This window comes from Ammospiza caudacuta, chromosome 1, assembly GCF_027887145.1.
Source record: "Ammospiza caudacuta isolate bAmmCau1 chromosome 1, bAmmCau1.pri, whole genome shotgun sequence".
NCBI classification, from domain to species: Eukaryota; Metazoa; Chordata; class Aves; order Passeriformes; family Passerellidae; genus Ammospiza; species Ammospiza caudacuta.
The window spans coordinates 136,653,065-136,673,584 of NC_080593.1; the positions used below are offsets into that span (position 1 = coordinate 136,653,065).

General features: G+C 36.3%; 1 protein-coding gene across 1 annotated transcript in view; it reads left to right on the top strand.

Annotated features, from left to right (window-relative positions):
• Window positions 1–20,520, top strand: part of CNGB3 (cyclic nucleotide gated channel subunit beta 3) — a 59,674-nt gene that overhangs the window by 22,000 nt on the left and 17,154 nt on the right. The window contains exons 4-10 of the mRNA XM_058817888.1: window positions 4,285–4,439; window positions 5,850–6,053; window positions 7,039–7,247; window positions 9,151–9,201; window positions 11,192–11,278; window positions 12,887–12,951; window positions 16,438–16,560. Coding sequence (XP_058673871.1) covers window positions 4,285–4,439; window positions 5,850–6,053; window positions 7,039–7,247; window positions 9,151–9,201; window positions 11,192–11,278; window positions 12,887–12,951; window positions 16,438–16,560 — 894 coding nt within the window. The remainder of the gene's footprint in view (window positions 1–4,284; window positions 4,440–5,849; window positions 6,054–7,038; window positions 7,248–9,150; window positions 9,202–11,191; window positions 11,279–12,886; window positions 12,952–16,437; window positions 16,561–20,520) is intronic.

A 20,520-nucleotide genomic window follows, 5' to 3' on the forward strand; every position in this document is an offset into this window, starting at 1 on the left:
ATGATCTCAGCATTTACAAACAACATTCCTACAATTTGATTCTAAGTACGTGTCTGTAGTATGGGGCATTAGATTTGTCCTCATTTCTATTACTTGGACTAAATAACTCAAATTTTCCTGCACAGGAATCCTTCCTACTTTTTAATCTTCCAAATCCAATGCCCTATTAAAAATCATTAGTACACTACTACATATGTAGCAAAATCATGAAGGGGACTATTAAAGCTCACTCCTAAAATCCCATCAGCATCCTGTGCAGATAAAGGAGGAGAAAAATAGTCTCTGTTCACAGGCAATTCAAGCAGAAACCTATCTCAGTCATTCTGAACCTCTCCTCAGGGAAGCCTTCTTTGGAATATAAAGACAGTAGAACAAAAATAGGGGAATTTAGCTTTTTGGAAAACCTCTATTGCTGTACCAAGCAAGTGACTAGTATGTTGGATTTTTTTCTATTACTAGCTTTCCTAGTAATTTAGTATGACCAATCTTAGACTTGGAACTCAGAGCTTCCATAGCATTACTCACACTGGGATTGTCAGCAAAAATTGAGGACGTATTTTTGAATCAATATGTATCATGATGCTTGCAAATACATTTTTCTTTCTCTCTAAAATCTTTCTCATCTGTGCCATCATGCTCTGTGTATTATCATATCCTTCTGAAAACTGATTATCTGAATCAGAGATTCTCCCTAATTTATTCAGAAAAGACTTTTTTTTCAAGACAGAGATTGTAAATGCAATCGCAAATCACAACCTCAGAGCTCAATAAAAGCATTGAAAGCAGGACCAAGAACTCTATTTCTGTGTAATTAGCAGAAAGTTTCTTAGGTGCTGCAAATAAAATAGGGTTATAACTGAAATCAGCAAAAAGTATTATGGATATTTTCCAGGCAGCATACATTTATGAAATACATTTTCTTAGGGGTCACCAGGTAGATTAAATGTGAAATTGAACTCAGGTATTTGGTGTTCATGGCCAGAAACAGAGAGGAATTAAAACCCCAGATGGCAACTTAGAAAAGGGCAAGACTTCTGAACTATTGCATCTCTTATCACTGTTTATTTGAACTTTTGAGACAGAAAACTTTCAAGCCACAGTCCTTAACAGCTGTTGCATACATAAGTATACTCAATACAGTATTTCCATAGCCTATTTCAAGGTGATATTCTTTAATTATGCTATTGTGTCAAAATCTTTTCTTGTGGCTTGGGGAGAATAAAAGCACTGCAATTTTATCACTAAAAAAAACAAGTTTAAATCTACAAGTTTTACAAAAATAAAATCTAGACGTGAAAAATGTCACAGACATCTTTTGTGAAAAATCCTTTCTTGTGATTTTTCTCCCTTCTGAGAAGCTGTGGCCTCAGCAACAAATGTAAACAATGGCTATCTGCTGCTGTGGAATGCAACAGGTGTGTCCATGATTGGTCTCCTGTGGATGTTTGGATTTACTGGCTGCTCACGGCAGAGCTGTTCTCACTCTCTGCTGGGACACAGAACTTTGTTATTCATTCTTTTCTATTCTTAGCTTAGCTAGCCTTCTGAGAACTTTTCCTTCTATTTCTTTTTAGTATAGTTATAATGTAATATATATATCATAAAATAATAAATCAAGCCTTCTGAACATGGATTCAACATTCTTGTCTCTCTCTCACCCTGAAAACCCTTGTGACCACTGTCACAGAAAAATATTAGAAAACGATATTATTATTATACTTCTCATTTTACATATATTGCTATCATTAAACAAAATATGTTTGTGATAGTAGTAAGACTGTGTGCATAGTACATGAGTTGCCATCCTGACTTTGATTTCCTAGGCCACATGAAGTAACTTGTACAGGGAATAAGCATTTCCACTCTGTAAAGGACTACATGGAGAGTAAGTAAGACAGACCTAGGCCTATTGTAACATACTGCACAAAGGTCAAAGATAAGATGGGACAGAAGGAGTCAAGTTTAATTAAAAGTAATTTAGTGAAATTTCAATGGGCTTCATTTGCCCAGGCAATTTAAAGTGCACCCCCACACAAAGTACACATACAATACACATCCTCAAATTAGCAGTGTTCAACATGCTTCCTTCTCTTCCATCTGTATTAACCAAAGAAAATTTAAAGTAAGCATCTTGTTACAAGAAAATAATGGAGTAGGACGTAATGCAAGCCAAATGAGAAGTAGGGCAAGGAAAATCAATTTCTCATCAACTGCAGGGCAAATAACTTTAAACTAAGTCACATAGATTCTAATCAGTACCAAATGGAAACATGGCTCCTCTGTGCTACATTGTACCAAATTCATGATAGAGGAGACTTTAACTTTTGTTGGAATATCTGTGAAACTGGAGGAGAATCTCAAGCAGTTTTTAGCTTATTCCTAGAAAGAAGTTAGTAGGGGTCTTTGTCATGACTCTTGTGGTAAGGGTACGTAACTATAAGATAGCTAATGACCTGAGCAAATACAGCAACAACAAAGACTAAGAACTATTTTAAAGTCTTTGCATAGAAGCAAAAAACGAATTGTGAGATGTTAGCTCAAAACCAGAAATGTCATTACCTTACAGATGGCCTGAGCAAAGGGACAATGTGACACAAAAGGAACTGTGATGAGATTACAAAATGTATCAGAACTGTTTTGATTAATCTCCTGTCTCAGGAGTTTTAAGAAAGAGACAATATACAAGGCTTAATATAGAGGAATGACAAGCATATAATTCCAAACTTTTGCTTCTGCTTCTAAGTGGAGCATATCTCCACTTTATCCAATGGTTTTATTGCTGAAGGATTTTTTTATGCTTAAATTATACTTCCTTGGGCACTGTGATTTGTGTTGTGTCTCCAGAAAACTGCTTCTCAAAAAGCTAGACACATCCCACTCTGACACTCTCCTTTTTTAGCTACAGCTCCTTCTGTTAGAAATTTCAAAGTAGGTTTAGGTTTTGAGGAGACATGGTGTTTATTTGAAGAGCACTTTTGCAGCAGTGTTCATTTCTTCCCTACCCAAGGTACTGTCATACCACTTTTCCCCTACTCACATTTGGGAAGATTTTCTCAAGAATCTGGGCATTTCAAGCATATGTCACTTTTGATCTGCTGCTACTCTTGCTGTAGCCACACCCCTGTGGAACTTGTGAGAGCTGAAAAACTGTTAAGAAAGAAAGAACCATTTCCTGCTGTAGCTCCTATATTGGGCATAGCTTTCAGAATTTCAGTACAGGGTTGCAAGTGTGACCTGTGGCAAGGAGACTTCAAGCTGCCTTGTGTCAGTCCCAGCCATTTCCAACCATCTCTGACACCCGTGCATCACATCAGCTGAGAAGGGCTGAGTCAAGGATACAGAAAAAGATTCCCTTGTCCTGGTCTCTACATAGAGGAAGTCCAAATGTGTGGCCCAGCTGCCAGCTGAGTTACACTCAAAAACAACCCCAGTCTGCAAAATCAGACAGTTGCAAATAATCAAGGATGAAATTTCAAGTAAGAATAAGCACTGAAGAGTTGATCAAGAATCGCTTTCACCTGGATGTTATATTTGACTGCCCAGCATGCATAAAACCTAATGAAAGCATTAGTTTCAGTGCAGAGTATGAGTCTGCAAGTGTTTGAAAATCAATAGTTATCAGGTTTGAACAGATGCTGTGAGTGCTGCAATATCAGCTTAGTGTTACTATGACCCTGAGCAAACTCTTAGCAGAAAAAGAAGAAACCTCAGCAAGAAGACCAGTATTTTGTTTCCACTGAAAACAGATGCAATTGTTTTTTACCTCATGTAAACTATGACAAACCATAAAAATCATAGATGAAACAAATTTTCCCAACATTAGAAAGTGTAAAGTAAGCATAAGTCCCTCCTCCTCCACCTGCACTTCCTGTCATCACTAGGATATTGCCTCATTGTGCTCATATCACAATGAGCACATTTTTATACACAGATGTGAAGAGGATGCCGTGTAACTTAGTGAATACATCAGGAAAACTCTTGGCCCTACACAGCCACAGTAGAACTTGGTGAACAGCAGCAGTGGGAAGCCATTAGTGCAGCAGGCTAAACAGGGTACCCTGACCTCTGCTTGAAATAACGCACAGACTGCGGCTGACATGAGCAGGAGGCAAGAGCAGGAAACTTGGGTTTCCACTTAGCGTGAATGAAGTGATATAACCAAACACTGTGCTCACTAAAGATCCAATCTCAATGTCTGAATTCAGTTCAGAAATAGAATTGCCACTGTTTCCTTCCATTGATTTCCAGTACATGAAGCCTTTTTCCCCCTTTTGTTTTAACCAGTGCACAGAAGCCAGCAGGTCCCGGTCCCCAAACAAATGAGTATGCTGATGCCCAGCTTCAAGAGATTGTCAAGAAATTGCGTGAAAGGGCAAATGTCTACAAGGAAAAGCTGAATGACCCAGTGATATCTTCACCCGAAGCAAGTCCTCCAACTTGTAAGTGCCTCTAGAAATAGCTGTGCATTTGCTCAGTTTAAAACTGAAAATGATTTTGTAGTAACAGAAAATACGGTGATAATTTTTTTGTAAGTGTAGTGTATTTATCTACTGGTAAGGATCACTTTGTGCCCTATGAAGTCAATTTATCCCTATTTCTCTACAGTAAGCCACAATCCTAAAGTAAACCCTCCCTTTGAATGACATCACTGAAGAATTTGGGGGAAAAGCTTATAGAGGCAGTACCTAGAATCATTCATGTCAATAAGTTTTCTGTATTTTGAAATAGCTCCCAGAGATGTTTATTCATGAAGATGAATCTGAAACATATGAAGAAACATATATCTTGTGAGTGGATGTTAGTCACTTTGATATGGGATCTTCTGTGGAAATAAAGTAAAAAAAATTTTAGCCTTGACAGAAATCTGGACACACTGAAGACTTTAAGTCCATGCTTTAAATAGAGCAAACTCATCTGATATTAATCAATCATTGACTTTTGACAAAATATGAAATATAAATCAATTTTTCTCCTCTTCAAAGGAAAGTTTGACTTTCCTTTCCACAAAGAAATTAGTGTGGTGGGTTTATGTTCTGGCACTTTTTAGTAGCTGTTCATTGTGTATGTGGTTTTTAAAAAGCTGTAAAAATGGTCCCTGAAGAATAATAAACTATATAAACTGGTAAAGGAATTTTTTTCTAAATTGTATATTTGCTGATCTACATCTTTTGTTCTCTTTGTAGAACTTATGATCTTTATTTCCTAACTTATTATAGATCCAGTTTGTCATATTACTGCTGTGTATCCTAATCAGAGGTAAAGCCACAAGAATTAATAGGACACATGTGCAAACAAGATGATCCAGCTCAAAGATGCAAGAACTGGGTTCAAAGGAGTGCTTCAAGGCTTTTATAAGCCTAGAAATGTTAAAAAACATGGGCTTCCCAGAAGTTTCACCTGCTGCATCTTGCATATCAGGTCTCAGGAGAGGGGAGAGATCACCCATGACACAGCTGTCTTTTCTTATCTCCATCCTCACTGCATTCATTCTTTGCACCAGTCATGTAAAGATAAATACTCAGTTGTGTTAATGAATGCTAAATTATGAATTAGCAATTTTCTTGTCAGTTTTATAAAAGGTGTAACTTGTAAGCAATGTCCAGGGAAATTCAGCAATATAGATACTGCACTCTGTAAACTAAGTTCAGGATAGCAGATGTACATGTTTATACCAGTGGTGATTTTATTCTTCAAGGGGTTTTCTATGTATTTAATATAATGAATTTATTCACTGCCCAATGTTTTTAGAAGATATTTTAACATGATGAAGCTTAGCTTCATGTTAAACCAGGGTGAATTAATTGAGCGATTATTAAAATGCCTATATTTTTGGTAATCTATGTGTCTAGCACCAAAGAAGCCTCCACCCCCAGCAAAAGATGAAAAAAAAGATGAGAAAAAAGATGAAAAAAAAGATGAAAAGAAAGAGGAGGCAGAAGCAAAGCCAGAGGAGGATCATTACTGTGATATGCTGTGCTGTAAATTCAAAAAACCTCCACTGAAAAAATACATGGAGTATATGAAGCTACCAGATACCATTGACTCATACACAGGTAAATTTAAATCTGTGTAATAGAATGGGGTAAAGTCATATTGAAGTGACCTTGTACTACATGGTGGCTTACACAGGCTCACACCTGTGAGGCACCATAAGATACACATTCCAGTTTGCGATTCCCAGGGACACAGGGGTCCTGTCCTAAAAAACATTTATTCCAAACAGGGAAAATTGACATCAGTTTTAAAGATGGTACGCAAAAAAGTGTAATGAAAACTGACAAGAATTAGGACCCAAGTCTTCTGTTTCTTGATCTGGAATTTGTACCATTCATTAGGGCCAAATGTGGAATTTGCAGACAACCTCAACGTGGGAAGAGATGAGAGTCTTGACTCCATGTTTCAGAAGGCTGATTTATTATTTTATGTTATATATTATATTAAAAGAAAATTATATATTAAAACTATACTAAAAGAATAGAAGAAAGGATTTCATCAGAAGGCTCGGAAGGAATAGAAAAGAATGATAATAAAATCTTGTGATTGACCAGAGAGTCCGAGAGAGCTAGACTGTGATTGGCCATTAATTAAAAGCAACCGCATGAGACCAATCAAAGATGCACCTGTTGCATTCCACAGCAGTAGATAATTATTGTTTACATTTCATTTCTGAGGCCTCTCAGCTTCTCAGGAGAAAATATCCTAGCAAAAGTGTTTTTCATAAAATATGTCCGTGACAGCCAAATAATTATTTTTTCAGTTATCATATACATGAGCAAGATGCAATATCTTATATGCAATAATTATATTTTATCATGTAAGTTTCTTCAGGTGCACTGAATATGCTTTCATTTTTGAAAATTCCTTGTGTGACTCCTCTTTCCAAGCTACATCACTTTAGCAGCGTTCCAGCTGCAAAAGGGAGAATGGTAGGTGGGTCTGGGCTGAAGCATTCCCAGAGGCTGCAGCAGAATGTGCGTGGCTAAAAACTGGCAGCAGGCGCCAGGTTCGCAGCTCTGCGTTCAATGTTCTTCCTTGCAGACCGCCGTTACGTGGCGTGGCTGATGCTTGTGACAATTGCCTATAACTGGAACTGCTGGTTCATCCCCCTGCGCTACGTGTTCCCGTACCAAACCCCCAGTAACACCATCTACTGGCTTGTCATCGATGTCATCTGCGACCTCTGCTACCTGTGCGACGTGATCATTTTCCAGCCCCGAGTGCGGTTTATCAAAGGGGGAGATATAATAGTAAGTATTGGAAGTGGGACTTCCATGGGCAGTGGTTGTGTGTTAGAAATTCATCCAAGCTGACACTTCTTTTGTATCACTATGTCAAATCCATGTAACTTTTTTATCTGTCAAAGGTTCATATATTTTTCATCACTGACCTTCCATTCTAGACTGACGTTCCGTTATCCTGTGTGGGAAGAAACACATCCATTACCTGAATTATTAAAAATTGGAAAAAACTCAAGATTTCAGATTTGAAAGTAACAGATGAGAAGAGCTGAAACAGGCGTACAGCTCCAAACAGATTCCTCATTGGAATCAGTGGTCATATGTAATTGTGCATAAATATAAATATAAATATAAATATAAATATAAATATAAATATAAATATAAATATAAATATAAATATAAATATAAATATAAATATAAATATAAATATATGTTTTTGTGAAACTTTCACCTATTTGTACAAGAATCACAGTTGAAGACAGGGCATATTCCACTAGGGTTGGACAGGATATGCGTGCTTTGTAACAGATATTGACATGGTGGTTTTATTTTTTCCAAAATCAGAGCAAATCCTTGTAATTTTTGGATACTTTGAAAATAACTTATTTGAGATAATCTCTTTTGGGGAAATAAGTATGTTCAATTTTGATTCTTGCTACAATTTTTGTGTTATCTTTTTATAGAGAAATGTAAAATAAAATTTTAAACAACTATCTGAAAGTTTGCCTTTAATCTACCAAAGGGTATCTAGAATGTTAACTTTTCTTTAGTCTTCCCTGCTTTCGATTCTTTGACATCTTATAGAAAAAAGATACTTAATTCAGAAAAAAAAAGTTTTTATTACTTCAACCTGACTTTACTGGGCCCAACAGACAGAAAATTCAAAATTATATATCTTCAAATCTAATTTGGAACTAGCATTACCTCAGTGCTTTTAGAAAAAATTTATACGTTGTACATATACGATATTACTGATACCTTTACAGACCAAGCTGTGCTAATATAATTTCAATAGATATTAAATGCAGTGCAGTGGAATGTATTTTTCCACACTAAGATATTCAGTAACTAGATTTGCCTAAATCCACAAAACTCAATTTTATGAACAAAGTTAAAACTCTAAAATATGAAGCTCAGCTTCTATTTCCCTTGAAGCTATTTCTACAATTCACAGATTTTAGTGCACAGAAACCATCTCCTGCCTGATCTCTTGCATTAAGTTTAATGTTTAAAGTGATAATAGTGAAAGTTGGAATGGAAATATAATTAAGATCTTAAAGCTATTTTTAAAATTTCCCTGATATAAATACAGAGAGTACAATAATAGATAAATTTCTTTATATACTTGTGATTATCCTTTCTTATTACATTAGCATCAGTTCCAGTGAAGAACAATTTAAAAATAAAAAGCTAATCATTACTAATGAATGCAGTGTTGATTATTGTAATGCTAGTAATGCTAGCATGTTAATGTTAGCTTTCAAGGAGCTAATTTTGTACAGCATCATTTGAAACACTCTTTGAGTTGTTCTTGGAATCACTACAGATAAATGCATTTTTTGCCATGAAATGAAGGGGGTTGGGTTGAACATGAAGTCATACAGTTGTCTTGAGAGGGCAGTTTTGTTGAAAAAATGCAATGTAATTTTCTAGACCAACACCCTGATTGGAAAAAAACAGACAAACCCCACCTGTCATTTTTTCAAGTGATTCTAATAAAATCTGATCTAATGTAAGCTGTACTAATAACAGTACTTCTTCTCAGAAATACATACAGATACTTCTCCATTCATACTTTTAGACCATCATTAATTTAACTGTCACCACCACTACTGTCCTGTGGAATAGCAGAGGCTCATCCTTGACATTTTGATCTTGACTATGCCCTTTTCTCCTTTCATTATCACTGTAGTCAGACAGAGCAGAAACAGAGAAATTCTACCGCAGCTCTGTGAAGTTTCGGGTAAGTAGAACCTGTCTTACTGATGCCAATGTGAACTGCTGCCTGTTCACAGGACTTTTTTTTCATTCACTGAAAATCACTGTTGGTTTAAGAACATCACCAGAAAACATTGGCTCAATGGCATATAATGTAATGGCATACATTGAAACAATGGCTCACCAGCTGAAGACTGACATCTTCATAAACAGTGTTTAACTGCAAGAGAGATTATTTATAAATGCAATTTTAAATATTATTTTGGAATTGTAACAAATTAATAAAATAGAATTTGATTAGTTTTTGAGAGGTCATTCCAGCACACACTAAAGACAATAGCACCATTTGCCAGAGATTTGTTTAAAACAATTAAAACTCCTGAAGAGAGATGATAATTATTCTGTAAACTCTTTTGAAGTACCTCATTGTAATGAACATTTCATAACTGACAGGAGCCAAAATTTCAAACTAAGATTTTTTTGTGGTCATGGCACTTTATAAAAACAAAGAGGCATTTGATTTAGGAAAATTCTTAATGTTGCTCCTAAATGTTGGGCTTATTTGTCAGTGGAAGATAGGTAGTTTATTGAATTCCTGATTAACTTACAGGTCTGTTACTATAAGCACACATCTCAGTCATTGCCCTCTCCCCTTCTCTATTTTTGCACCTGTGTTGTTCAGAGTTGCTTTTTTTCTCAGTGACTGTGGTATCATTACTGAAATACTTGATATTAAGCTATCCAAAATGCAGAATATACGCCATACAGTCAAAGTGGATTTGTAGGGGTTTAAGTTCCCACTTGAGGTATGTTTAGGGCTCTTGATTTCTGAAAAAAACTAATGTGAGTTTTCTCATGACACACAAGATATAGATATAGTGTGGGAATTTGTCATATGATTAGGTACTAATTAGCAGTTACTGATATTAATGCACTTTTAACTAAATTTTCCCTCCTCTTAGACATTTGTCTGAGAGCGGGAGAGAAAGGAGACCATAAGAGGCTGTTTCTCTCAATCAATTTCTTGGTTTGCTTTGCACGCTGTTCAGGTATTAATTGCTTCTTGCCTGCATGGAATAAAAGGTCAGAGCTGCAGGGTGGCTGCTGCCAACACAATTCACACCCCTCAGAGCAAACGCATTTCTGATTCAGTGAGATGAAGCCCAGAGTTCCACATCCCTCTCTTCCAAGCAATAGCAGCAACAAAGCAAGGTATCCCAAGATCTTTAAAAAGGAAAAGATAAATTTGCCACAGCTTCCCTTCTCTATCTTAGGAAATAATAAAGATACATATAAGAAGAGAAATCACATTGTTGATGGACTGCAGGGAGATGTTGAAAACCTTAGTGATATGGGAAGAAGCAGCATAAAAATTTGATAGAAGAAAAGAAACTGCAACCCAACCAACCAACCAACAAAAAAAAAAAAAAAAAAAAACAAAAAACACAACCAAAAAAAATACAACTCAGTCAAATTTATTATCCTACGATGAATATGAATCTGTTGTTTGGAACACATGCCTTCTGTAGGTTGCAAGCAAGAAATCTAACTCATTGTGCTCCCTCAAATTGCTTTAGGCAGCCTTGTTTGAAAGCTTTCAAGAAGGCCCTTTAAGAATTGCTTTTAAGAAGTGTTTTAAAGGCCTTTTAAGAAGTGCTTGTGTAGTGGCCTCCCCACCTGCACTCACCAGCTCAATGCCAAACATTTTAGTCCGATCAGAACTACAACTGAAAAAACAGAATGTATTAATGATCAAATATATGAGATACTGTTAATGATCCACATGAAACAGAGTAAAATCTCAGGCACAGGGGACTCAAAAGCAGGGCAGAGCCAAGCTGTTGGTGTTTTCAAGGAGATAATCTTACCTGCCAGTACCTAGGAAGCTACATGCTTAGCATGCTGACTCTTCAAATATCATCACAGTCATGATTCAGTCTAAGCAGGCTTTTGACAGCAAGTAAATACATTATGATTACTATGAAGTTTAAATTGACCTCTCTGCTCTTTAACAGCTTGATGTGATATCGGTGTTTCCATTTGACATTTTATACTTCTTCTTTGGATTTAATCCAGCACTTCGAGCAAACAGGATGCTGAAGGTAAGATCTGTGTTAGTGATGGATTGCTAACCATGCCTAGATGTTTTTGCAATGCCACAGAATTTTTTTTTTAATAATATTTAGGAATATGAAATTTAGAAACTTTAAAATATCTTCAGGCTAAGGTACAACATAACTTAATAAAGAAACAAAAAATACACGTCATAGTCTAGCCAAATTGAGTCCTTATTTTCTTATTTTTCTTCTGACTTTATTATTTCTTAACATTAAAAAGTGTTTTTTGATTTAAGCTATTTTTCACATTATTTAAAATAGATTAATCTCAAATTACCTGTTCCGTTCTCAAAGATTAAAAAAAAATCACTAAGTAATGCCAATGTACATTCCCCTTGAGTTGCTCATGTCAGGTGTTTAAAAACATAGGAAGTAATTTTGAGGACAAAAACTATACACAAACCTACTTTTGTTATCAACTCCAAAGACCTTGAAGTTGTGTAATGAAAGGTCTGAGAAGGGATTAGAACACGGGCCACTGTGTGGCTAAATGCATTTCTCTGCACACAATCAACATGCTTACAAAGAATTGGCTTTCATTTAAAGCTGGGAGAATACAGAACTCTGGCAATAAAACAAAGGTGTTCTTCATTTTGGTATTCAATAAAACTTCAAAAATTCCTTAAATCAGAACTAAAATAATATGAAACAATGAAAAGTTAAATAGTACCTTGTATTAGGCAACCAGCTGTGTATTGAACCAAAACAAAGGAAAAAGCTACATGCAATCCCTGATTGATCAACTGCAAATACTGAACAGGAATAATTTGATACAGCTGCCATTGATACAGAGTATCCTCTAGAATGTGGCTGTTGATACATATGATCACTTACGGGAAAGTTACTGGAATTTCAGGAAGAGAAAAAATGCATGTAATTCTTTGTGATCATGTTGCCCAAGCAATTATATACGTATGAGGAAGTAGAAGTTGTTCATCTGAAGTACTCTGACCCAAACAGCAAGGTTATTTCTGTAATCACTCAACACCCAGAAAAACACTTGACTCAAATTTATCTTTGTTTTTCAGCTCGTATTTTTGTTAAATGTTTGTCATGGTTTAGGAATAGTGTTCTCCAATTTAGTACTCCCACTAAAACTGCATGCCTGGTCCCTCTCCACCTTCAACTGGAGGCACAAAAGGCAATGATCACAGGTTGAGATAAGAACAATTTACTGGAAACAACAATGAGACAAGAAAATGAACACTAGCAACAACATTGCTCATGACAGAGGGTGTAAGAAAAGAAGTGATTCACATGGAGAAACTCCCCAATAATAAACAATACCAGACAGCTCCCTCAGCTAGATTTTCTCAACAGAAAGGAACTGTTTTCTTCCCTAGAAGAAACAGTCGCTTTATCCCACTCCCAGCAATGACCTGAGATTGTATAGAATAGCATGAGTGTTAGACATGCCTCTCCCAGCTACTGCAAAAATTAACCCTGTCCTGGCCAGAACCAATATTTATAGAAAGTTTGATTGCTGAAAAATCCATTTTCAAAATGTGTATGTGAATTAATGCCAGTACTATTATAAAAAAAATGTGTACTGAAAAATAATGATTAGATTACTTTTATTTGTTTTCCATTCAGCATAACACATTCTTTGAGTTTAATGATCGTTTGGAAGCTATTATGGAAAAAGCATACATCTACAGGTATGTGCTGATAAAACTCAAGTAGCATGCAAAGCTTGGCACAGAATGCATTTCAAATGATTTCATGAGTTGTCAGTTAAGCATTGGGTGAAATACGATACATCTTTAACTGTTCCATTTAAAGGGTTTTTTTAAATATCTGCCTTTATGGTAATCATTAAAATTATATATATATATATATATAAAAGGCCTCACTTATGTATGAAATCTAGCTCAGTTCAGCTGGCCTGCTTCTGGCAAAATTTTCACCAAACTGAGGCTTCTGCCAAAATTTAATTGATGAGAAGTTTCAGAAAATTTCTTTTCTGAAAGAGCTAAAGGACTCTTTCTTTAGGTTGCTAATAGTGGTTCCAAACCCTCAGAAGCTGTTTATTTGTACTTAATAGGAGTTATGAGCCTGGGCCTATGTCAACATTTTTCTTCAAACATGCTCTCCCCATGAACCTGGCATGTTCAGAAACTTGATCCTCCACTGCCCTGACTACAGCTGGAATGAGGATCAGTTCAGCACAGTTCACAAATAGTGATTGTGGCTGTAGTCTGCTGAACTGTGTTCTCACCTTCTGCATTGGCAGAAAGAATTTTGGATCCAACTCAAGTAGTCAGGGGCAGAGCTATGGCAGCATTCATAGGCCCCTCGGCTGCCAGTGATGCTGCAAAGGTGCAAGGAACCCCTCTGCTTTGTTATCATTATTGCCAAAGTCTTCAGCACTGGTTTACCTTGCGTAATTCCTACACCAACAAATCCTTTTCCCTATCCCAGTTTTGGGGCATGTATTGTTCCTGTCTGCTGGTGTTGTAGAAATATGTTGGTTACCATCTTATTTCATTTCAGAGATTATGGCAGTTAAACAGCACACTTGATATTAATACATTCCAATGAGATATTTTATGAGATTTAAAAACAAGCTAAAGTTCAAAAAGAGGTTCAAATATCTGCTCTTTCATTTTTTCATGTACCTACGAAATAAAACAAAACTTGAAGGTTTGAAAGTTATACTAAAATAATTTTGATATGCTGAACTTCACAAAATTTATTCCTATATTTACTTCTCTTTTTGCTTATGGAAGATTCTGTTGTGGTTTGATTTGGGTTTTCTTTGGTTTGGTTTGGTTTTTGATTTTTTTTTTTAATTATTTTGGTTTAAGAGAGGACTGAATTTCCACAAGATGAAGAAATTTCTTGTCAGTTTCTGAATCTCTGCCCTCTTCAGTTTCTAATTTCATTTTTTTAAGAATGAACCTTCATCTGCCCATGGTGTTTAACTTGTTCTACTATTGATAAGCTTTAAAATTAATTATTTTTAAATTAATTATTTTCCATATTATATTCTTTGCTTTTTGGAGTCATAATTCAATATTTTTCCTGTATTTCCTATAACATTTGCAGAGAGTATTGAGAGATACACTATCTATAGATAATATATAATTATATAGACAATTCTGACTCAAGTAATTAGTTTTTATATAACAATACTGTTATAAGTACATGGATTTCAAAGAAATGGGAACAAATTTAAAACTCATTTTCACCCAAATAAAGTTTTTCAAGGGACAGAGTTTCACACTCTTATGAAAATATGGAATGGGAGATGAAGATTCAAAGGAGAAGTTGTAAAGGGGATGTGTATATCCTCAAGCTAGACCACCTTTGAAGGATGTGATATTTATTTACATGTCAAAAAAAGGAAAAGTGCTCATTTTGAAAGGCTAAGACACACAGAGCAAAATCTCACTGGTCCCGTAAAATGTATGCAGTAGCAGAGCCAGCCACTCTGCCCTGTCAGAGAGGTTTTTTAGCATGATATTGGTTAAGAACCACAACTGTGTTTGCTGCTTGTCTTTGCTTCCTGGCCAAAGGCCCACTCAGATTTCCAGTATGAAATCACTTGCAGAATGTAAACTGCAGAATCTAAATATTTCAAAACGAATCTATTTTCTAATTCATACTTCAGAAAACACTGACTCCTGGTTTTCTCATTGACAAATAGACAACAAGGGTAGTTTTACAGAAGAATACAAGCAGGAGCTAAAAAATCTTTAAAACCCCAGTCTTTTTGTGCAAACTACTTCATTTAATTTTAATGTGGCAATCATGCTTTGGTCTGAGATTGGTGAAACCACACTTTGAGCAATAAGGCACCAATTAATAGCTAGATAATATCAAACTAAGCTTCTACAGCAAGGGGAATTCCTTCCTCAAACTAATTAGTTTGAGTTTGTAGAAATAGAGCTAGCACGAGTTACTTACATCTTCTCATTGTGATATCTTCAATATATATCTGGAGAAATGTAACAGAGCAGAGGTTTCTGGAATCTCCACTCAGACCTCAGGAGTCCACTTTCATGGATTCAAACTTGAACAGAAGATCTAGCATGGACAACATTGCAGCATTACAAGACCACAACAGCTCTATGCTGTTCTCTGTAGCTTGCAATCCTAAACAGAGCTGTCCTGGAAGCACACCAACTTTTAAACAGAGAAATAGCATTCATTTGTGAGCATCATAAAGAAGAATAATACACTTAGGTAGATTATCTAATGGCACGGAAAGACCAAGGAGGGCATAAAAAGGTACCTGAAGAAGCAGCAGAGGAGTGCTTCATGAAGTAACCACAGGGATATTGGCTCCCATTACCTTTGTTTATAGATCCAATTTAGTTAGATCTTATTAAATTCTCATAAAAGCACTTAATCAGTTATTCTGTACTGCATAATGCAGTTGAATTCTAGCTGTAGCAGATAAACTCATTAACTACCAGTCTGTGTTTAGGCAAGTCCTGCCCTTTTCCTGCTTATTCATCCCCTGCTTGTATGAATATTTCAATAGCTAAATCCAGGAGACATTTCTTTTGATCCCCATGCTCTGAACAGAGGTTATACAATGAGATCATTATTGTATTAAACACAAAGCTGCTTGGTGCTTAATCATTAGTATTCTTCAAAGCACTGGCCACAAGCATAAGAACTGGGATTAGGAATGATATAACTCCTGCTGCACATCTAAATCATACTGTTTAGAGGACCTACTGCAGGTTTTAGACTACAGGTCTTGTAAAGCAGCTCATTTCTGACCTCAGACATTTCTTGGCTTTGGTTCACAAGTTTAGAGCCTATCTTGGATAGAGTTTGGGAAACATTATTTTTTACCCTGTACCCTCATTAATATAGCTTCAAATTTCTGGAAATATTCATAGCCATTTAAAGAAGTGGAGTATAAACTCCTCAGGGAACCATAATTTAAAAATTACCCCATGTCAAAAATTCTAGGGAAGATATTTATTTGACCTTGGACAGATGTGAGAGATGGGCAACTGCCAGCTATTTTTTCATAGACTCAATACAGGTGGGGAACTACTTAGCATAGGCTTAACATTAACATTGCTAATCCAAAAAAGTAATGGGTTCTATATTAAAAAAAAAAAAAAAAAAAAAGAAAAAAGAAAAATTTAAGTTGTTTTACAGGAATCTGTTTACTTTTATAGGGTCATTCGAACAACTGGATACTTGCTGTTTATCTTGCACCTTAATGCATGCCTGTATTATTGGGCTTCAGACTATGAAGGAATTGGCAGCACTAGATGGGTGTATGATGGCGAAGGAAATATGTAAGTCCTTTTCTTTTGCAACAGATTTTTTTTATTTTGCTCATTCCTGCCTCCCCATCCTTCTCCCATGTCACTGCTTACTTTTTAAGTGCTTAGATAGCAAATTTTCAGTATCATGACTGCTGATCAGCAGCTTTCAATATTAACACCTATTTGGAGGGCAGGTGCAGTGAATAATCAGTTCAACACTTTGAGCTTTTATAGGTTTATGAGTCAGTGCTAAGTGCTGACTTAATTAAACATTTAGAAAGCAGCAAGGGTCATAAATTAAACTTACTGATTGCATATGCACACGGGAACTGTTAGAAGGATTGTATAGCAATCCCTCAAAGGAAACACAGGGAGAGTTAGAGAGTTTTTTTGCTGCCACAAAGCATTGTGTTATAAAAGTGCAACATTTTAGTCCCTCCACACAATGGTGATTAGTCTGACAAAATTCCACCAGCTCTCTCTGATCTTTTGAGAAGGTCGTGCTTAAACATGTGGCAGAGCGTCTTCAGAGGAAACAATGATTTTGGCAGAATTTTCCACAAACTCCTTGTGACAGCACTGGCTGGGTGCAAAGTAAGGACCATTTATCAGGATGATGGAGAAGATGTAAGAGAAAAAAGTAAAGTCAAAATATTTTCTTTGTGTAGTTTTGCAAAGATATATATTAGGCTCAGTTGTATGAACATTCGTTTCTTTCAAAGGCTATAATATAAAGCCACAGAAGCTCAATTTGTTCTTTGATTACATTCCTTGCAAAACCACATATAGTATCCTAATGCTGCCATAAACTGCCTTCTAAACAACTTTTCATCCTTCTCTTGGACATGTGCTCCTCTTGTTTGTAGTTTTGTTAGACTTCACAAGTTTGGTGTCAAGTCACTACCTTGAAGAGCAAAACAAACTTTGTGTAAATCAGCACTGATTTTTCATATGTAGGGTTATCTCTTGGAAAAAAAAAAAAAAACATATTTGAAGTTTACACACACCATTAAAATACACAGCTTGAGTACTGCAGTGAGACATGTGAAAGCAGGATCATGGAGCTTAGTGGAACCATTTAAGTAGAGAAGCTGTAGATGGGTGTTTATTTGCAGGATTGAAGTTTCCAGAAATCTGACAAGAAAAATGCAGAAGCAATTTCCATTATAGCTATTTTTTTAATGTGATTCTTAGGAATACTTGTCTCATACACAAAAAGTAAGGTACATAAGAATAAGAAACGTGTAAACTCTGAAAGTAGAGAGTCTTCAAGTTTTTAATGCTACTTCAGAACAGTCTAGAGAAAAGGCAGGAAAGAATTACCTGTTTTTCACAGACAAAAATATTTCACATTTTTCTCAGAAAAACAATTAGTCAAAATTATTTGTTGGCTTTACTACAGACAATGCCTTGTGTGTTCACAGTGGCCAGGTTTTTTGACATTTTGTGCTGCTTTTTCCATGAGGAGACAAAAAAAAGTTCTCAAATGAAGTCACACTGCAATCGCATGGAATTTAGAGCAGATTTGTCATAAACATTGATGATAAAATGATAATTCAAGTTCTGCATTAAACTGAGATCCTTAAATAAAATGCATGTTTGGATATCCAAATAGCCAAATACAAGAAAAACATTGATCTGTTGGAATGAGTCCAGATGGAGCCACTGAATTAATCCCAGGGCTGGAGCACCTCTCCTGTGAAGACAGGCTGGGGAAGTTGGGACTGTTCAGCCTGGAAGAGAGAAGGCATGGGGAGAACTCAGCACCTTCCAGTACCTAAAGGAGAGCCTCCATTAGGCAGCACAGGGAATTTTTACAAGGGATGCAGAGATAGAACAAGGGGGAATGATTTTAAACTGAAAAAGTACACATTTAAGTTAGATATTAGGAAGAAATTCCTTACTATAAGGGGGGTAAGGCACTGGAACATATTGCCCAGAGAGGTTGTGGACTCTGAATCCATGAAGGTGTTCAAGGCCAGGCTGGATGGGGCTCTGAGCAACCTGATCTAGTGGAAGGTGTCTCTACCCATGGTAGGAGGGTTGGAACTGAATAATATTTAAGGTCCCTTCCAACCCAAATCATTCAATGATTCTATGATATATCCATCTAAACCTCATTAAGACATTAACCCACCTCATCTTGGCAATTGTTTGGTGAGTGTATGACTTTGTTCTTTCACCTGTATCTAACTCAAACTGGAATATATAATGCCATGAACATAGAACCCCAAAGAGTATCCTACAATGAGCTGCATTTCATAAAATATAGCTTTGTATTCCACTAACAGCAAATGCTGACTGTGTAAAATAGTCATTGCTTTAAAGACTTAGGCATGACATAAAATCTAATCATCAATTGTTTGAGGCTCTTTTCACACACAGAGGCATCGTGTGAACATTAGTTATAATTAAAGATGTAAGTGAATTTAAGCTTATCAGACAAGATATTTCTAGGTATATTCATTTATTAGGGAAGCATATATAAGAACAATTTTTCAGGAAAAGTGACTAGTACTGCAGCATATATTATGGCACAGCAGAGAACTTATAATTTTTCTTTCACAGAGCATTCAGGGTTGACAATATTTGAAGTCAAATATGCCAGTAGTGTCACAAAGAATGGGAACATATTCAGAAATACTATTAGGAATACATAGCTACTTAGCTAATCTTGAAAAATGATGGTAAGTAGTTTGACAAGTAAACCAAAATTCTAGCTGTCTCAGATTACACTGACGCACAGAAAATGATCTGGCGCTGATTTAGTGGCCCTAATGCTTTATGTGGAATCCCTGCTTTGTCCATAAAATATTGCTAGTTATGGCCAAAACCAGTTCTTAATAATGTCAACACTCCTAGGATGTTTTTATTTTCTTTTCCTTTTCCAGTCTAAAAATAATTAACAGACAGTATTTCCCATTATTACTTTGATTGCATACATATTCCTGACCAGGCACACTAGCTGGTGAACTAAAGCTATAACTAACAGCTATACACAACACTCAAACCACAAGCAAAATGATCAAAGTAGCTCCCCTGCAAATTTATGCAAGCTCTATTCTTTTCTGGTTTTTGTCCATGCTGTAAAGTGCTAGTGTCAGCCCAAGACTTGAGCTCTTTTGCATAGCAGCCGTCAGTCAAACCCTTTGACTTGAGATGTAAAAGGCAGTCAACTTTACCTCCCTGCAACACACCCAAATTAGCCACACAGGGTGTTTCCAGCATTAAAAGTGCACAGCTTGAGTTAGGCAAGACCTCAGTCTCTCCTAATGCAGAGGCACAGCAACAGCAGAGCGTAGAGTCTATGGACGGACAGTAGCAGATATTGAAAAGGTCTCTTAAGTGGACAATTCCAACTATATGTGTTTATTTACAATCTAATTTAACTACCTAAGTAAAAGATCAATCTCCCTAATTCCTGAGGAAAATGCACAAATCTTTCCCTTTTCAGGGATTCAAGACAATGTCATTGCTCTGAATTGTTCCGAGGAAGTGTCTCTCTTTCATCACTGTTCACAGAGAAATTAAAATTAGGCAGATGAAATTCTCAAGCAAACCCTCCAGGTCAGCAGTAAGTTTAGGGAAAAAAAAATAATTTCACTTCGCTCATCGTGTACTTCTGCTGTTTGTAAGAAGTCTGCAAAATTATTTGGCAAATTTAAGACATCTATTTGCATCCCAATTATGTTTCTCTGCAGCATGCTGCCTGCCTGTTCTGGGCACAGACTTAGTGGATATCTGTGAGTCCCAGAAAATGGTCATGTAAGTGTCTAGAACAAATCCACTCCTTTGGTATGCACTGCCCAATGCACAGTGAGACTGGCAAATCTTGAAAGTGTCTCGTGGCTTTCAGCTGTGCATTGGTCTGATGTGTCACGATCTCGGTGCTTGCTATGCAAAGGCAGTTTTGTGCCTCCAGGCAAGCTGTGAATGCACAGCCCAACTCATACGTCAGACTTTCAGACTTTCACTTTTACTTACTTTTTT